This window comes from Culex quinquefasciatus, chromosome 2 (genome assembly GCF_015732765.1).
Source record: "Culex quinquefasciatus strain JHB chromosome 2, VPISU_Cqui_1.0_pri_paternal, whole genome shotgun sequence".
In the NCBI taxonomy this organism is placed as follows: Eukaryota; Metazoa; Arthropoda; class Insecta; order Diptera; family Culicidae; genus Culex; species Culex quinquefasciatus.
Window position 1 is genome coordinate 55,548,606 of NC_051862.1, and position 15,380 is coordinate 55,563,985.

General features: G+C 38.9%; 1 protein-coding gene across 4 annotated transcripts in view; it reads right to left on the reverse strand.

Annotated features, from left to right (window-relative positions):
* Positions 1 to 15,380, reverse strand: part of LOC6039660 (alpha-catulin) — a 289,120-nt gene that overhangs the window by 43,065 nt on the left and 230,675 nt on the right. For all 4 annotated transcript variants that reach the window (XM_038254983.1, XM_038254981.1, XM_038254982.1 and 1 more), the window contains exons 6-11: positions 10,569 to 10,672; positions 7,323 to 7,469; positions 6,889 to 7,260; positions 6,400 to 6,831; positions 6,050 to 6,337; positions 5,808 to 5,974 (exon numbers count right to left, since the gene is read on the reverse strand). In XM_038254983.1, coding sequence (XP_038110911.1) covers positions 5,808 to 5,974; positions 6,050 to 6,337; positions 6,400 to 6,831; positions 6,889 to 7,260; positions 7,323 to 7,469; positions 10,569 to 10,672 — 1,510 coding nt within the window. The remainder of the gene's footprint in view (positions 1 to 5,807; positions 5,975 to 6,049; positions 6,338 to 6,399; positions 6,832 to 6,888; positions 7,261 to 7,322; positions 7,470 to 10,568; positions 10,673 to 15,380) is intronic.

Consider the following 15,380-nt stretch of genomic DNA (forward strand, 5'->3'; position numbering starts at 1 on the left):
AGGTAGTTGGACTCACATTCGTCAGTTCGAATCCCGGGGCCACGGGCACCTAGTTTCGAGTAGGAATCTCGTAATCGAGAACGCTCCAAGGCAATGCTGTAGAGCGAATAATTTGATTTGATTTTTGAATTGTGAATTCTGGAGTTTTATAAATTCAAAATTAAAGAATTTACGAACTCTAAAACAAAAAAAAATAATAAAAAAAATATCAATAGAATTTTAGACTGTAAGATTTTACGGCTTAACGATATTAAAACTACTTTACGATTTTGCGACTTAACGACTTTTAGACTTTTAGACTTTAAGACATTAAGACTTTAAGACTTTAAAAATTCAAGAATTTAAGTCTTTAAGACTTTAAGACCTTTAGACTTTTAGACTTTTAGACTTTTAGACTTTTAGACTTTTAGACTTTTAGACTTTTAGACTTTTAGACTTTTAGAATTTTAGACTTTTAGACTTTTAGACTTTTAGACTTTTAGACTTTTAGACTTTTAGATTTTTAGACTTTTAGACTTTTAGACTTTTAGACTTTTAGACTTTTAGACTTTTAGACTTTTAGACTTTTAGACTTTTAGACTTTTAGACTTTTAGACTTTTAGACTTTTAGACTTTTAGACTTTTAGACTTTTAGACTTTTAGACTTTTAGACTTTTAGACTTTTAGACTTTTAGACTTTTAGACTTTTAGACTTTTAGACTTTTAGACTTTTAGACTTTTAGACTTTTAGACTTTTAGACTTTTAGACTTTTAGAATTTTAGAATTTTAGAATTTTAGAATTTTAGAATTTTAGAATTTTAGAATTTTAGAATTTTAGAATTTTAGAATTTTAGGATTTTAGAATTTTAGAATTTTAGAATTTTAGAATTTTAGAATTTTAGAATTTTAGAATTTTAGAATTTTAGAATTTTAGAATTTTAGAATTTTAGAATTTTAGAATTTTAGAATTTTAGAATTTTAGAATTTTAGAATTTTAGAATTTTAGAATTTTAGAATTTTAGAATTTTAGAATTTTAGAATTTTAGAATTTTAGAATTTTAGAATTTTAGAATTTTAGAATTTTAGAATTTTAGAATTTTAGAATTTTAGAATTTTAGAATTTTAGAATTTAGGAATTTAGGAATTTAGGAATTGAGGAATTTAGGAATTTAGGAATTTAGGAATTTTGGAATTTAGGAATTTTGGAATTTTGGAATTTTGGAATTTTGGAATTTTGGAATTTTGGAAGTTTGGAATTTTGGAATTTTGGAATTGTGGAATTGTGGATTTTTTTAATTTTGGAATTTTGTAATTTTGGAGTTTTGGAATTTTGGTATTTTGGAATTTTTGAATTTTGAAAGTTTTGCAATTCTCTAAAATTTAAGAATTTTAAAATTTAAGAATTTTAAAATTTTAGAGTTTTAAAATTATAGAATTTTAAAATTTTAGAATTATAAAATTTTAGATTTTTTACTAAAACCTCATACTAGTTTATTTTTTTTATTATGATATGTTTAACTTTTAATTTGCTTTGGGATTATTTTAAAATAATTTTACGCTCCCTCTATTGACATTGATAAAAAGTAAAACCTAAAAGACATTCATTTTATTTGCGAAGGCCTTCAGTTTTGTCCAAGTAAATTTTGTAATTTTATGTTTTTCCATTTTAATCTTGGTTCATCAAATAGATATGGCCAAACTTCAATTAACTCTTCATCACATAACCCCAAATTTTGCAAATTTTCAAACTTCAAACTTTATTTTTGAGTTTTTAACATTTTAAGCGAGACAAAGGCCAAAGACGAAATGTTTGTATTGGGAACGAGCAGGACACACTGTTATTTTTTATTATTGCTTTTCTGGTGTTTTAAAATAAATACTACTAATGCTACTGGGCTTGTAACTATGGGAAAATTTGATTAACTCGTGAAAATAGGTGCTAAGGTGCTTTTGTGATTTTTCATCAGAAAGAAGGGTTATATTTTATCAGAATATTTCATTGACTTTTTATCAACTTATAGACAAAGTTTGGTAAAGTCAAGTACCGTCATCAGGGACGACATTGGATCTGGGGGTGAGATTGGGTCATACAAAAATGCAGAATTTTGTATGACCCAGTCTCACCCCCAGACCCAATGTCACCCCTGATGACGGTAGTACCCAATTTCATAAGTTGGTTAAAAAAGCTATTCAAAGATTATTAACATTGCCATGCTGTTATATGGGTAATTCTCCGCCAACTCACACAGCAGTTGCCCCGACCCCTCTTCGATTTGCGTGAAACTTTGTCCTAAGGGGTAACTTTTGTCCCTGATCACGAATCTGAGGTCCGTTTTTTGATATCTCGTGACGGAGGGGCGGTACGACCCCTTCCATTTTTGAACATGCGAAAAAAGAGGTGTTTTTCAATAATTTGCAGCCTGAAACGGTGATGAGATAGAAATTTGGTGTCAAAGGAACTTTTATGTAAAATTAGACGCCCGATTTGATGGCGTACTCAGAATTCCGAAAAACGTATTTTTCATCGAAAAAAACACTAAAAAAGTTTTAAAAATTCTCCCATTTTCCGTTACTCGACTGTAAAAAATTTTGGAACATGTCATTTTATAAGAAATTTAATGTACTTTTCGAATCTACATTGTCCCAGAAGGGTCATTTTTTCATTTAGAACAAAATTTTTCATTTTAAAATTTCGTGTTTTTTCTAACTTTGCAGGGTTATTTTTTAGAGTGTAACAATGTTCTACAAAGTTGTAGAGCAGACAATTACAAAATTTTTGATATATATACATAAGGGGTTTGCTTATAAACATCACAAGTTATCACGATTTTACGAAAAAAAGTTTTAAAAAAGTTGGTCGTCATCGATCATGGCCGTTCATGGTCACCCGCGACAGACACGGACGACGAAACAAAGAGAAACGCAAAAAGTAACTTTTTCAAAACTTTTTTTCGTAAAATCGCGATAACTTGTGATGTTTATAAGCAAACCCCTTATGTCTATATATCAAAATTTTTGTAATTGTCTGCTCTACAACTTTGTACAACATTGTTACACTCTAAAAAACAACCCTGCAAAGTTAGAAAAACACGAAATTTTAAAATAAAAATTTGTTCTAAATGAAAAATGACCCTTCTGGGACAATGTAGATTCGAAAAGTACATTAAATTTCCCATAAAATGACATGTTCCAAAATTTTTACAGTCGAGTAACGGAAAATGGGAGAATTTTTAAAACTTTTTAATGTTTTTCGATGAAAATACGTTTTTCGGAATTCTGAGTACGCCATCAAATCGGGCGTCTAATTTTACATAAAAGTCCCTTTGACACCAAATTTCTATCTCATCACCGTTTCAGGTTGCAAATTATTGAAAAACACCTCTTTTTTCGCATGTTCAAAAATGGAAGGGGTCGTACCGCCCCTCCGTCACGAGATATCAAAAAACGGACCTCGAATTCGTGATCAGGGACAAAAGTTACCCCTTAGGACAAAGTTTCACGCAAATCGAAGAGGGGTCGGGGCAACTTTTCCCGATTTCGTGTGAGTTGGTAGAGAATTACCCATATGTTTTATCCGGGGGATTTGAAACCAAACATTAGACGAAAGAACTAGTTCCTCTGGCCGCCAATACCGATGCTCCTGTTGGTTAACGCTACCTTAAACTGGACCAAATCCTCCCGGACACTCCAATTCTACTTGTTCCGTTCCTTGACCTCGGTCAACGCAACCGACAGCGCGTTCGGCGATTCTGATGATGGAATTTGACTCTGGCCGTCAATACCGATGCTCCTGTTGGTGTCCCTGGAATCGTCGATGTCATCGTCACATGACCAGCAGGCTACTCTTGCGCAGATCCGGTCCCAAAGCCACAGCCACGAAATTCACTACCCTGACCACCACCGCAAACGAATCATTTTGGAAAACGCTACCTTAAAATGGACCAAATCCTCCCGGACACTCCAATTCTACTTGTTCCGTTCCTTGACCTCGGTCAACGATATCGACTGCGCGTTCGGCGATTCTGATAATGGAATTTGATTGAGCTGGAAAAGGATAACTTTAATTTTTTTGGCACATTTGTTTTTGTTTTGAGCACTTTGGGTTCTTCGATACTTACGATTGTCGGTTCTTTGATGTGAATATTTGTGGTTGTGCAAGAATCCGCTGCAAATCATCCCGCACTTTTACACTAAAAGTAGCCCTGCGGGGAATCGACGGTGGCCTTGGCCGGTGGTGACGGTAATTCATGGTCCAGTTGATAGTCCTCTTCACAGCCGTTCCGGGCCGGCTGGGATCAAGCGATGACTTGTTTTGTTTGTTTACTTCAAAATTTGCGGGATTTGCGCAAGCAGCTGATTCTGACAGCTTGCGTAACGCACTGGCTGCGGCGGGCAAGACAGAGAAGAGCGCCGGCAACATGATGTTTTCGATATCGGAAGCATTTTGTTTCAAATGCGGAAGCATTTTTCTCAATATCGAAAACATTTTCGATGATTTCGCAAACAATCAATGTTTCCGATTTCATCACATTATTTTTTCGGATCCGCCGGCCGGATTTTGTTCCGTGAAGGCCAATACGAACCTTTCAAGAAATATTATATGTGGTTTGATGTGACAAAAATTGCCATCATTTTTTTTCTTATAAAATGCGCGCGCTCCTGGGCACCGGGCATTTCCGCTTGACCGCGTTCGGGGAAATGGCATTCAGGGAAATGACATTCAGGGAAATGACTATTCAGGGATATGACTAATCGGGTAAGTGGCATTCGGGATTGTGACCTATTCGGGAAAATGACTTTCGGGGATGTGGACGATTAGGGGAAATGGGAAATTCGGGTAAATGGAATTCGGGGAAATGACTATTAGGGGAAGTGTCTTTTCGGGAAAGTGGCATTCGGGGAAATGTCCCTTCGGTAATATGGGTTTCGGGGAAATGTCATAGATTCGCCATATTGAATCTAAGCCTTTCTGTATTGGTAACAGTGTTTTAATGAACAAGGATGTTTATAGCACATTTTGAAGGGCTTCAAAAGACCTTTCGAATGCATCTAAGAGAGTAGGAAATGATCAAGTTTTAAGGAAATGCGAGCAATTTTAAGATTTTTTTTATGTTTTTTGGTCCTCAAACTTCAATGCCCGTTTGACCCCCACTTCCCTTTGTCTTAGAGGGGTCATATTTGGCATGAGTTCATCTCATGTATAGGCGAACAAATGCTGAAAGTTTCATCCAAATCGGAGAACCTCGATACGACCCGTTCCACATTGGCGAAAAAATCGCTCATAAAATTTAGAGTCGCAGACTTGTTTGAGAAAGGTACTGTTTACGAGATGACCAAGAGCGTTGTTCTGAAAGGTTCATTTAAACAAAAAAAGTTTACCCATCAGAAACCGATCCCAATACCTTAGCCATATTGAATCTAAGCCTTTCTGTATTGGTAACAGTGTTTTAATGGCATGAGTTCATCTAATGTATAGAGGAGAAAAGCAACTCGCGACAAAATTTTGAGGCTAGGAATTTTGACAGACATGATTTTCATAAAGTATTCGCCTCCTTTTCTCTCCCACAGAAAACCTGGGAACGAGGTAGCTGTCAAACTAGGCCAAAATGTTAAAGTCACTCACAAAATGAACTTTGAGTGATTTGAGTTCATTTCTGACGTCACGATTTTCTTCTCTTATATATCAAACAAAAGCTGAAAGTTTCATTCAGATCGGAGCACCTCGATACGACCCGTTCCACATTGGCGAAAAACTTGCTCTTAAAATTAAGAGTTTCGGTATAATAAACTCTGAATTGAGTTTGAATACGCATATTTCATCGCTCACCTCTTGACGATGTCGTTGTTCTCCTCGGACGCCCCGTTCCACTTGTCCGTCTCGGCGTCCATCTCGTTCGTGACCATCTTCATCTCGAGTCCGGTTTTGGCAATCTTTTCCTGCTCCTCCGAGTCGAGGCGCGTTGGCTTCAGGGGTTTCGATGTGGTTCCATGTTTCTTTAGAAGAGGAAAAGAATTTCAATCGAGTTAGAGAATTAGAGAAATAAAGGTTGAAATGGTCATGAATTTTACCCCCGGTCTCGGAAGACTTAGATACTCGGTGGTTTTGTCGGCCTTCGTCGTCGCCTGGGCCAGGTCGATGACCTCCTTGGTGATGGTGGTGACGTCCGTCGACAGCCACTGCCACATGTCGACAAACACCTCCAGGTTCTCCTTGGCGATCTTGCTCTGCGGGTGGGACGTGAGGGCGCGGGCCGCCGTGATGACCTGCGGCCCGTAGATCCGCACGTTGATCTCGGTGAACTTGGCCTGCACCTGGAGCGTCTCCGTCAGCGCGATCTGCCGCAGCAGCTTGCAAACCTGGGCAATGACAAGTGGGATCGTTTGAAGATCTGCAGGGTTAGTCGGGGGGAAGAACTTACCTCCAGCACATGATCGATGTGCTCGTGAAACCGGTCGGCACACTCCTGCAATCGATCGATCTCCTGGTTTAAGGCAATGTTCCTGAGCGAGTTGGCAATGTCGATGCCGGACTTGATGATGTGGGTCAGCTCCGCTGACTGCTCCTGGGCCGACATCGTGAGCTGCGTCGTGAGGTCGTGGGCCGCCGTCAGTACGGCCTCGATCGCGCCCTCCACGTCGTACGACGCGTTCGGATACTGCTCCATGCTGACCGCGATCCGCATCAGCTGGTTCAGCTCCAGCTTGGCCCGGTCGCACAGCAGCAGGATGTTCTCCCGGTGGTCGTGGCTCGTGTACGCCGAGTCCGTAAAGTCCTGAGTCTTCTCGCACACCTTGTCCAGCGCCGCCAACAGCTGCTCCCGGGTGTCCGACGAGAATATTGAGATCCCTAACTATAAGAGAAATGAGTTACTGCTGCTGTCACCCCAAATTCATCACCAAACACTCACATCAGCTTTATTGTCATATTTGGGGAACTCCCGTTCCCTAGTACTATACTCTCTGGAATGGCCAATGGAATTTCGGTCCCGGTCGCGTTCGCTGTTCCGCCTCGTCAGCTCCCGCCGCGCTCGGTCGTACTCGATGCCCGTTTCCTTGTCGCGGAGCCCGGTCGGTGAGATGCACGTGTCCTTCCCCACGCCACCGGGTGGTCCTACCCCGCTCGAGGGCCCCACACCGGGGCCACCGTTACCTCCGCCGCCACCACCTTGCTGTTTACTGCGCCGTGCCTCCACGTACTCCGGCCGGGACATCTCGATGAGGCGCGAAAAGTGCCGCAGGCAGGTGAAGGCCGTCGCTCGTTCCGAGTCCCACTCGGGGACCTATCATGCAAATGTTAAAGGCATTAGAAATCAAATTGAAAACCAAAAAAGTCGAAACTCACCTGTCGCAGGGCGTTCCGCTCGGAGGCCGTCTCGAGGATGCCGTCCTTGACGACGTAGTGGATGAGGTCCATCGCGCGCCGCATCTGGCAGAAGACGGTGTCGCGGTTCTCCTTGGAGTGGGCACACTCCGGGTGCCGCATGCACGTCTGCAAAATTGAATTTGAAATGGGGGGACAGGGGAAGGTTAGAACGCACTAATTAACAGCGGGCCAGATCGTTCTGTGTGGCGCTAATCGCAGGCTATAAATTTCGAAACACGCCCATCGATCAATTTGAGACGAAGGCACCATGTGCGTTTGAGGTTAGGTTTGGTTTTGAGCAGGGGTTGTCATTTTTGCTGTTGAAAACATCAAATTTGTAAATGAAAAATAAAATAATTATGGAGAAAGTGTAATTGTTGGATAATATTTGTACTAACTGAAGTAATAAAAATTTTTAATAGATTTTTGAAACAATAAGAAATTTATGCTGTATGCTGTAATTTTCTGCGTGCAATCATGCTAATGTGCTTTTAAACGCAGGCAAGTACATTTTTAATTCTTTTCTGTTTAAAATTTTGTGTTTTTTTTTTTTTACTTTGGATGAAACTTTATCAACTCACAAAAAATGCCGCAAAGTTCTGAAAAATTTTAAATTAAGTTTTTAAGAGAAAAAAAATGAATTTATTCCAAAATATTATTTGACATCAAATTAGAGAGTCAAAAGTTTTCACAGAAATTTCCAAAGTGCACTGTTTTTAAGACACGTCACTACAAGTTTAATTTCGGCAATTTTTTTTTATTATTCCATTTTGAAAATGGCTTTAATGAGTATCAATTTCTGATAATATTATTTTGAAGTTCAGAAAATTACCAATACATTTGTTTTTGGATCTCTGGTTGCAGAGATACAATTGATAAAAAAAAAGTTATGTTAGCAAAGTCTCACAAAAAACCTCTCATCTTTAAAATGCTTGAATCACAGCAAAAAATGGTCAAAATTTCAAAATTAACAAATGAAACAAATCTGTTTTTTAAAGGATATCCAACAATTATTTTTTATTAAATTGGGCATGTCATAGGGAGGGCAAAAGTTTGAGCCAAACAATAAAAAACAACAATATAAAAATACGCAAAATTGACCGAAAAATTGAAAATACTAAAATTATCACAAAATGCCGATTGTTTTGCAAAGATACAAAAAAATTCATAATTTGCAATATGGGTATAAAACGAAGCAAAATTTTGTTTGCTATTTTTTGAGTTTTTTTTTAATGCTAAAAATTTTACAAAATATCGTACTTTTTCCAAAATACAAAAAACAATCAAAATGTGGAATATGGGTATCAAACGTAGCGAAATTTTGCATGCTATATGCAGCCATTAAATTGTGTATGATTTTTATAAAATTTTGCGTCGTTTGATACCCATATTGCAATTTTTTTTTTTAAAGTATTATCATCAAAAAAACGGTATTTTGTGATAATTTTAGCATATGTATGTATGTATGTATGTATGTATTTGAACCCCCGTCTTGGCAGGACTTGGCCATGACCACAGTATATTTCAACTGAGACGGTTCGGTTAGTAACCACCATATATCTCAAGAACCTTTGAAGCGAATACCTTTCTCTGGCTAACGATTTCTTGTGAAATTGTACAGACATTAGATCGGTAATGCAGATGACTCGGGCCAGGCAATCCACGACTCCCTCGTCCAGTTCATGAGTATATGAGATGGCCCTGGGCTGTTTTGAGACGGTGTTAGTAGTTATATAATGGTTTTGATATGTTATACCTTGTGACATTATTTCACCACTACGGATCAATTCAGTTCTAGAGCATTAACTCCATGATGGCCGACTGGTTAGCGTCCCAGACCACCAATCCAAAGGTGTGAGTTCGAATCCCACCTGATTCTTAAAGGTTTTTTGTTCATATTCAAAGTTCAATTCTTGATTTCAAATTTCAAGTGAACCGACCGGGATTTGATCCCTGAACCTTCTGCTTTCGAGGCAGAAGCCGCAACCATTAAGCCACGGAGCCGGTTTTTGTGATAATTTTAGCATATTGCAAAAAAAAAACTCTGATAAAGTGATAAAGCAAAAAAATCGCTTTGTTTACTACCCAGAGTATTTAAGAAAAAATATGGTATTTTGTTAAAAACAAATATATTTTTCAAAAAAGGCATATCAAGTAAAAAAGCATACAAAAATTCGCTTCGTCCATATTGCAAATTATGAAAATTTGAGTATTTTCAAAAAATATTGCAAATTATGAAAATTTGAGTATTTTCAAAAAATAAGGTATTTGTTCGAATTGTGTATGCTTCCCATAAAAAATGAGCATACAAAAATTCGCTTCGCCCATATTGCAAATTATAAAAATTTGAGTATTTAAAAAAAAAATTGCAAATTATGAAAATTTGAGTATTTTCAAAAAATAAGGTATTTGTTCGAATTGTGTATGCTTCCCATAAAATTTTGCGTCGTTTGATACCCGAAAAGAAAATAAAAAAAAATCATTTTCGAAAAATACTGTAATAAATCGCTTCGTTTAGTATTTTACAAAAATGCGGTATTTTGTGAAATCTTTAATATTTTACAAAAATACGGTATTTTGTGAAATTTTCCAAAAAAATCATTTTTAATGTGAAAAAGCGAACAAAATATCACTTCGTTTGGTACCACATTGTAAATCATTAAAAATTTTAAATTAAAATAAAAAAATATGGTATTTTGTGAAAATTTTGGTTTTTTCCAAAAAAAAATCTTTTAATGTTAACAAGCAAACAAAATTTTATTTCGTTTGATACCCATATAGCAAACCATGAAGTACTTACGGAAAAATACGGTATTTTGTGAACAATTTTGAGTACATATTTAGGTTTCAAACCTCTTAGATAAAAAAAATCTTAGTTAAAGCATTAATTCCTCGGAAAATTTCACATGATATGGATGAATTAAGTCTGTTTAGAAGGATTTTAATAATGAGTTATTACGGTAACGATAGAACTATAGTTATCGTAATCAACCCTCGATAATTTTATCGTTTACAACCTTCGAACCAACGCAAAATGGCTGTTTTAGTCACAAAGGTTTAGGTAGGCAAAGGTAATCTGACGATTAAAATTTTAAAAATTCGGCAGTTTTTTGGGCGTATTACTTACTTATACTGAGGATTACATTAACTTCATCAGTGTCAACCAATTTCAAGTAGAGAACCACTGCTCACAAATCAATTGCTCTACCCCACAGGACCTCTTACCTTGGACGACGTCAGCAGCATCATCGTGGAACGTTCCAGAACTTGGCGGGCGGACGACATCTGCGCCCTTCTTCGTTCATCTTTCAGATCATTTTGTCGATTTCCTGTAAATGGAGAGAAGGTTAGCACAAGAGCAAAGAGAGCCCCATGAATTAGCACTGCGACAAAAATGTTAACGACCCTTCGGGGAAATGGGTGCCCCAACTACCACCCTAGAGAGAGAGAGGGAGGTGGTGTGACCAAACGACGACGTCAACGGCGACCGATCAATTTAATTAATCCCATTAAATCTTTCACATCTGAGTGAATTTATGGCGTGCAATTATAATCTCGTCAGCTGGGCTAATGTGACATTCTTTTTCCTCCCGGGGGAAAAATTTACTGCCCCTGAAGGGTGGCGTCATGTACTGCTGGCATGCGAGAGAGAAGGGGGAGCATCCATAAAATACTCCACCCCAGCTAGCTGGGAGATCGTGCTCCTCGTTATCATTGTCAGGGCTGTTGTCACTGGACGGTTAGAGTGAATCAAATTCTCTTTTTTGCAAAATTATTTTTATATTTGTCGAAGACCGGAAACCGATTTGACTTCAGCAAAGCAATTTCCCTAAAAAAGGAAAATTTCTAGTATCTCTTGATGAGAAAAGTATTATTACGTCAGCAATCATAAATCCCCTCATTGCTGCGAAGCAGCTCAGAGATGATTATAGAGCTATTTAGAGAGGGTAATACACAGATCCCACCGGGATTCCCCTTGGGAGTTTTAGTGTGCACTTTCACCACCATTAAATTGCCATGTCTACTGGCCCCCGGACAAACCACGGTTGACCAAGGACCAACCTCTCCCTCACGGGGCGTACGAGGGTTAATGGAGATTGTGTGCAATGCTCTCCGCAACTTCTTGGCTACGTCCAGGACGACGAGATGCAACTAAGTGGAACTTTATGATGCGTTGCGGAGCAGTGTGCGAGAGTGAGACGGACGTATAATAATCATAATTTTATTACCAGACCAAGGAAATGAGGGAAAATGGACGGGTGGTCTCTTTATACAGGGTTTGGTGGCACGACGGAAAAGATACTTCACTTTTACCGGTTTGAAGAGATTGAGGTTGGTGTGGTTAACAATGTTGGTCAAAGTTGATGTGATCTTTTCCGGGTACACAGTTTCAACTGATAGCTTATTATAATTATGGTTTTTGAGATTTGCAAAACAAATCAAGTCTTATTAAAAAATACGATTGTAAAAGCCTATAGAAGGCGATATAACTTTGAAAAATATGTGCAACGACCCAACTGTTAAAAAATATATAAAAGTAGATTTGCCAACTCACACGAAATAGGAAAAAGTTGCCTCTGCCTCGCTTCAATTTCCTTTAAAACTTTGCTAAAAGGGGTACCTGGTTTTCAAATCAGCGCCATTTGCACTCTTCAAATTATTGCAAAAAACGTCTTATTCCCATAATCAGCGGCTTCGGCTGCCGATCCCTGCTATGGGGCGCGGGTTCGATTCCCGCCTTATCCTCCTGGCCTTCTATTGGATGGGGAAGTAAAACGTCGGTCCATTTGAGTAAAAGAGGTTTTGGGTGACTCACCACACATAACCTTCGGACGTTAAAGTGTTAAAGTGGATTGCGTTTTTTAGATATCGAAAAATAGACCTCGAATTTGAAATCAGGAAACAGTATTACCTTTTAGAACAGTGGTCACCAAATTAGGCACGTTTTTATTTATTTTATTTTATTTTTGAAAAAATAAAAAATATGAAACCAAACATAATATTGCAAAAAATCTTACAGTTAACATCAGGATCTCTCGGCTTATTTAAAAAATAATAATTTCAAATCAAATAATCATATCTAGTCCAAATAAGAGCTTCGTTGTAAACCCTCTACTGCATATTTTTTCATATTTTTTTATTTTTTACGTGTTCTACGAAAAAACTTGACTTCTCTTGTTTTATGTTTCTCTTGTTTTATTTTTAGTCTTTAATTTGCATTTATTTTGTTTAGTTTATGATTGTTTTTGGTAGTATTTGGCAAATTGTACCATTTCCTATCTTTACATTTCGCCCTTCTTACATTTTCATGTTTCATAGTCACTTTTTCAATGTTTTGCTTGCTTTTCATATTTTATGCTCAAGAATGGCACAATTATCATTTGAATTGTAAAAAATGCGTAGAGGCATGATCTGAGACACTAAAAAAAGTACTGCTTATTTATTTTTACTTGAAATATAGGAAATGTTAGTAAAAAACACAGCCAAAAAAAAATTATTTTCAAAAACATTGGCGAAGTCGCATGAAACAAGTCAAACATCCAACCCTGAAATTTTCCAAAATTTTAAGAGTTCTTCTTTCCAATGCTTTTCGAACATCAAAAATTGGTTGGAAATTGATTTTCGGTGAATTTTTAGATCGAAGCCCGTCTAAAGGCAGGGGGGTTGTATAGGGTTTAGGAATGTATATTCATAAAACTAATCATATGAAATGAAATATTTTTAATCCAATAAACGGTAGGAATTACAACAAAAAAATAATTATAAATATTTATATTATGTAAGTTTTTAGTGAAAATTGGTCCGGGCCGCGGGCCGTATTGATTTTTGACGTAAAAAGTAGTTAAATACCCAACTTGTATAAATATTTTTTCAAACATTTGGAAAAGTTATGTTCACTGGTCATCTGAGAACGGGACCATCCATAAACCACGCGGACACTTTTTGGAAATCTTTTACCCCCCCCCCCCCTTACGTGGACAATTGACAATCGCCATACCCCCCCCCTAAAGTGTCCACGTGGTTTATGGATGGTCCCAACCGATTCCATCAAATATACCATGAAAAAAAGAAAAATTGTAATCTTGACAATCAAAAATGGGAAAATTGAGACAAAAAGGTTGGGCAGGCCTGTCTTAAATAATTCAAAATCATAAAGGTCATAAATCATTCATGTCATAAAAACAAAAAACAAAACTCAATAGTGATTTTTTCAATTTTTCTAATAGATCCAAGATGAATTCATTTGTGTGATTTATTTGTTGTACAAAATGATCAAGCTATATAAAAAAATCATGGATATATTGAGTTGAGCTGGGTTGGCACCGCTTGAAGAATATGCGTATCTGGCTAATTTGATCTATGACAGTGCTATACAAGCTCAGACGAAACCCGTCCCGGGACCATACATCCGAACGCGCCCTCCACTCCCCTGGTGGGACAAGGAGTGTACGGATCTCTCGGCGGCCAGGTCTGAAGCTTATGTGGACTTCTGCAAGTGTGGAATCCGAGCGAACTTCCAAAAGTACAGAGCTCTTGATCGCAGGTACAGTAATACTCTGAAGCGGAAGAAGCGAATGTACTGGCGGGAGTTCGTTGAAGGACTACCAGCAGATACGTCCATGAGCACTCTGTGGCGCGTTGCGAGGGCCATGCGTAGAGGTTCCGTTCCGAACGAGAGTGTGGAAAAATCGGACAAGTGGATATTGGATTTCGCCAAGAAGGTGTGCCCGGACTCGGTGCCGACACAACCATCATTCGACGTTGTTGATGGGAGCGATGCTAATCCTCCCTTCTCGATGGTAGAGCTCTCCATAGCACTATTGACGGGCAACAATACTGCTCCTGGTCCGGACAAGATCAAGTTCAGCTTGCTGAAGAATCTTCCGGACGTCGCCAAGCAGCGTCTGTTGAATCTGTTCAACACGTTCGTGGAGCAGAACGTAATTCCACACGAATGGCGACAGGTCCGGGTGGTTGCCATTCAAAAGCCCGGTAAGCCGGCGTCCGACCACAACTCGTATCGTCCAATCAGCTTGCTGTCGTGTCTACGCAAGTTGCTGGAGAAGATGATCCTCGACCGCCTCGAACCATGGATGGAACGAGAGCACTTGCTGTCTGACACGCAGTATGGCTTCCGGAGAGGCAAGGGAACAAGCGACTGTCTAGCCTTGCTGGCCACAGGGATCGACATAGCCCGTGGTAAGAAACAGCAAATGGCTTCTGTCTTTCTAGACATCAAGGGTGCATTCGATTCAGTCTCCATCGATGTGTTGGGAGTAAAGCTGCGGCGGAGCGGTCTCAATCCGACGATGTGCAACTTCCTCATCAACCTGTTGTCAGAAAAACACATGCACTTTGTGCAAGGTGATCTGGCAATCACCCGGATAAGTTACATGGGTTTGGCACAAGGCTCACGCCTTAGCCCATCCATGTATAACTTCTACGTCAGCGACATCGATGATTGTTTGACCGGAGACTGCACCCTTATACAGTACGCAGATGACGCAGTGGTTTCAATCGCTGCCAAGAAGGAAGTCGATCTGCTAGAACCCTTGCAAGATACCCTGAACAACTTGGCCCATTGGGCAGTTGAAAAGGGTATTGAATTCTCTCCGGCGAAGACGGAACTGGTCGTTTTTACAGGGAAGCATGAACCGGCACAGCTCAATCTTTCTCTCTCGGGAAAGACTATCGAGCAGTCGGACCACTTCATGTACATGGGTACCATCTTCGATCAGAAGGGAACATGGGGGAAGCACATTAACTACCTGAAGCAAAAGTGCCTGCAACGAACTAATTTTCTGCGCAGTGTCTCTGGCAACCGGTGGGGTGCTCATCCTTCTGACCTGCTTCGACTGTACAAGACAACGATACTCTCGGTGCTGGAATATGGCAGTTTCTGCTTCCAGTCAGCTGCGAAATCACGCTTGTTGGTTCTCCAGCGGATACAGTACCGAAGTCTTCGCATTGTCTTGGGATGCATGCACTCAACTCACAACATGACCCTCGAGGTCTTGGCGGGAGTATTGCCTCTGC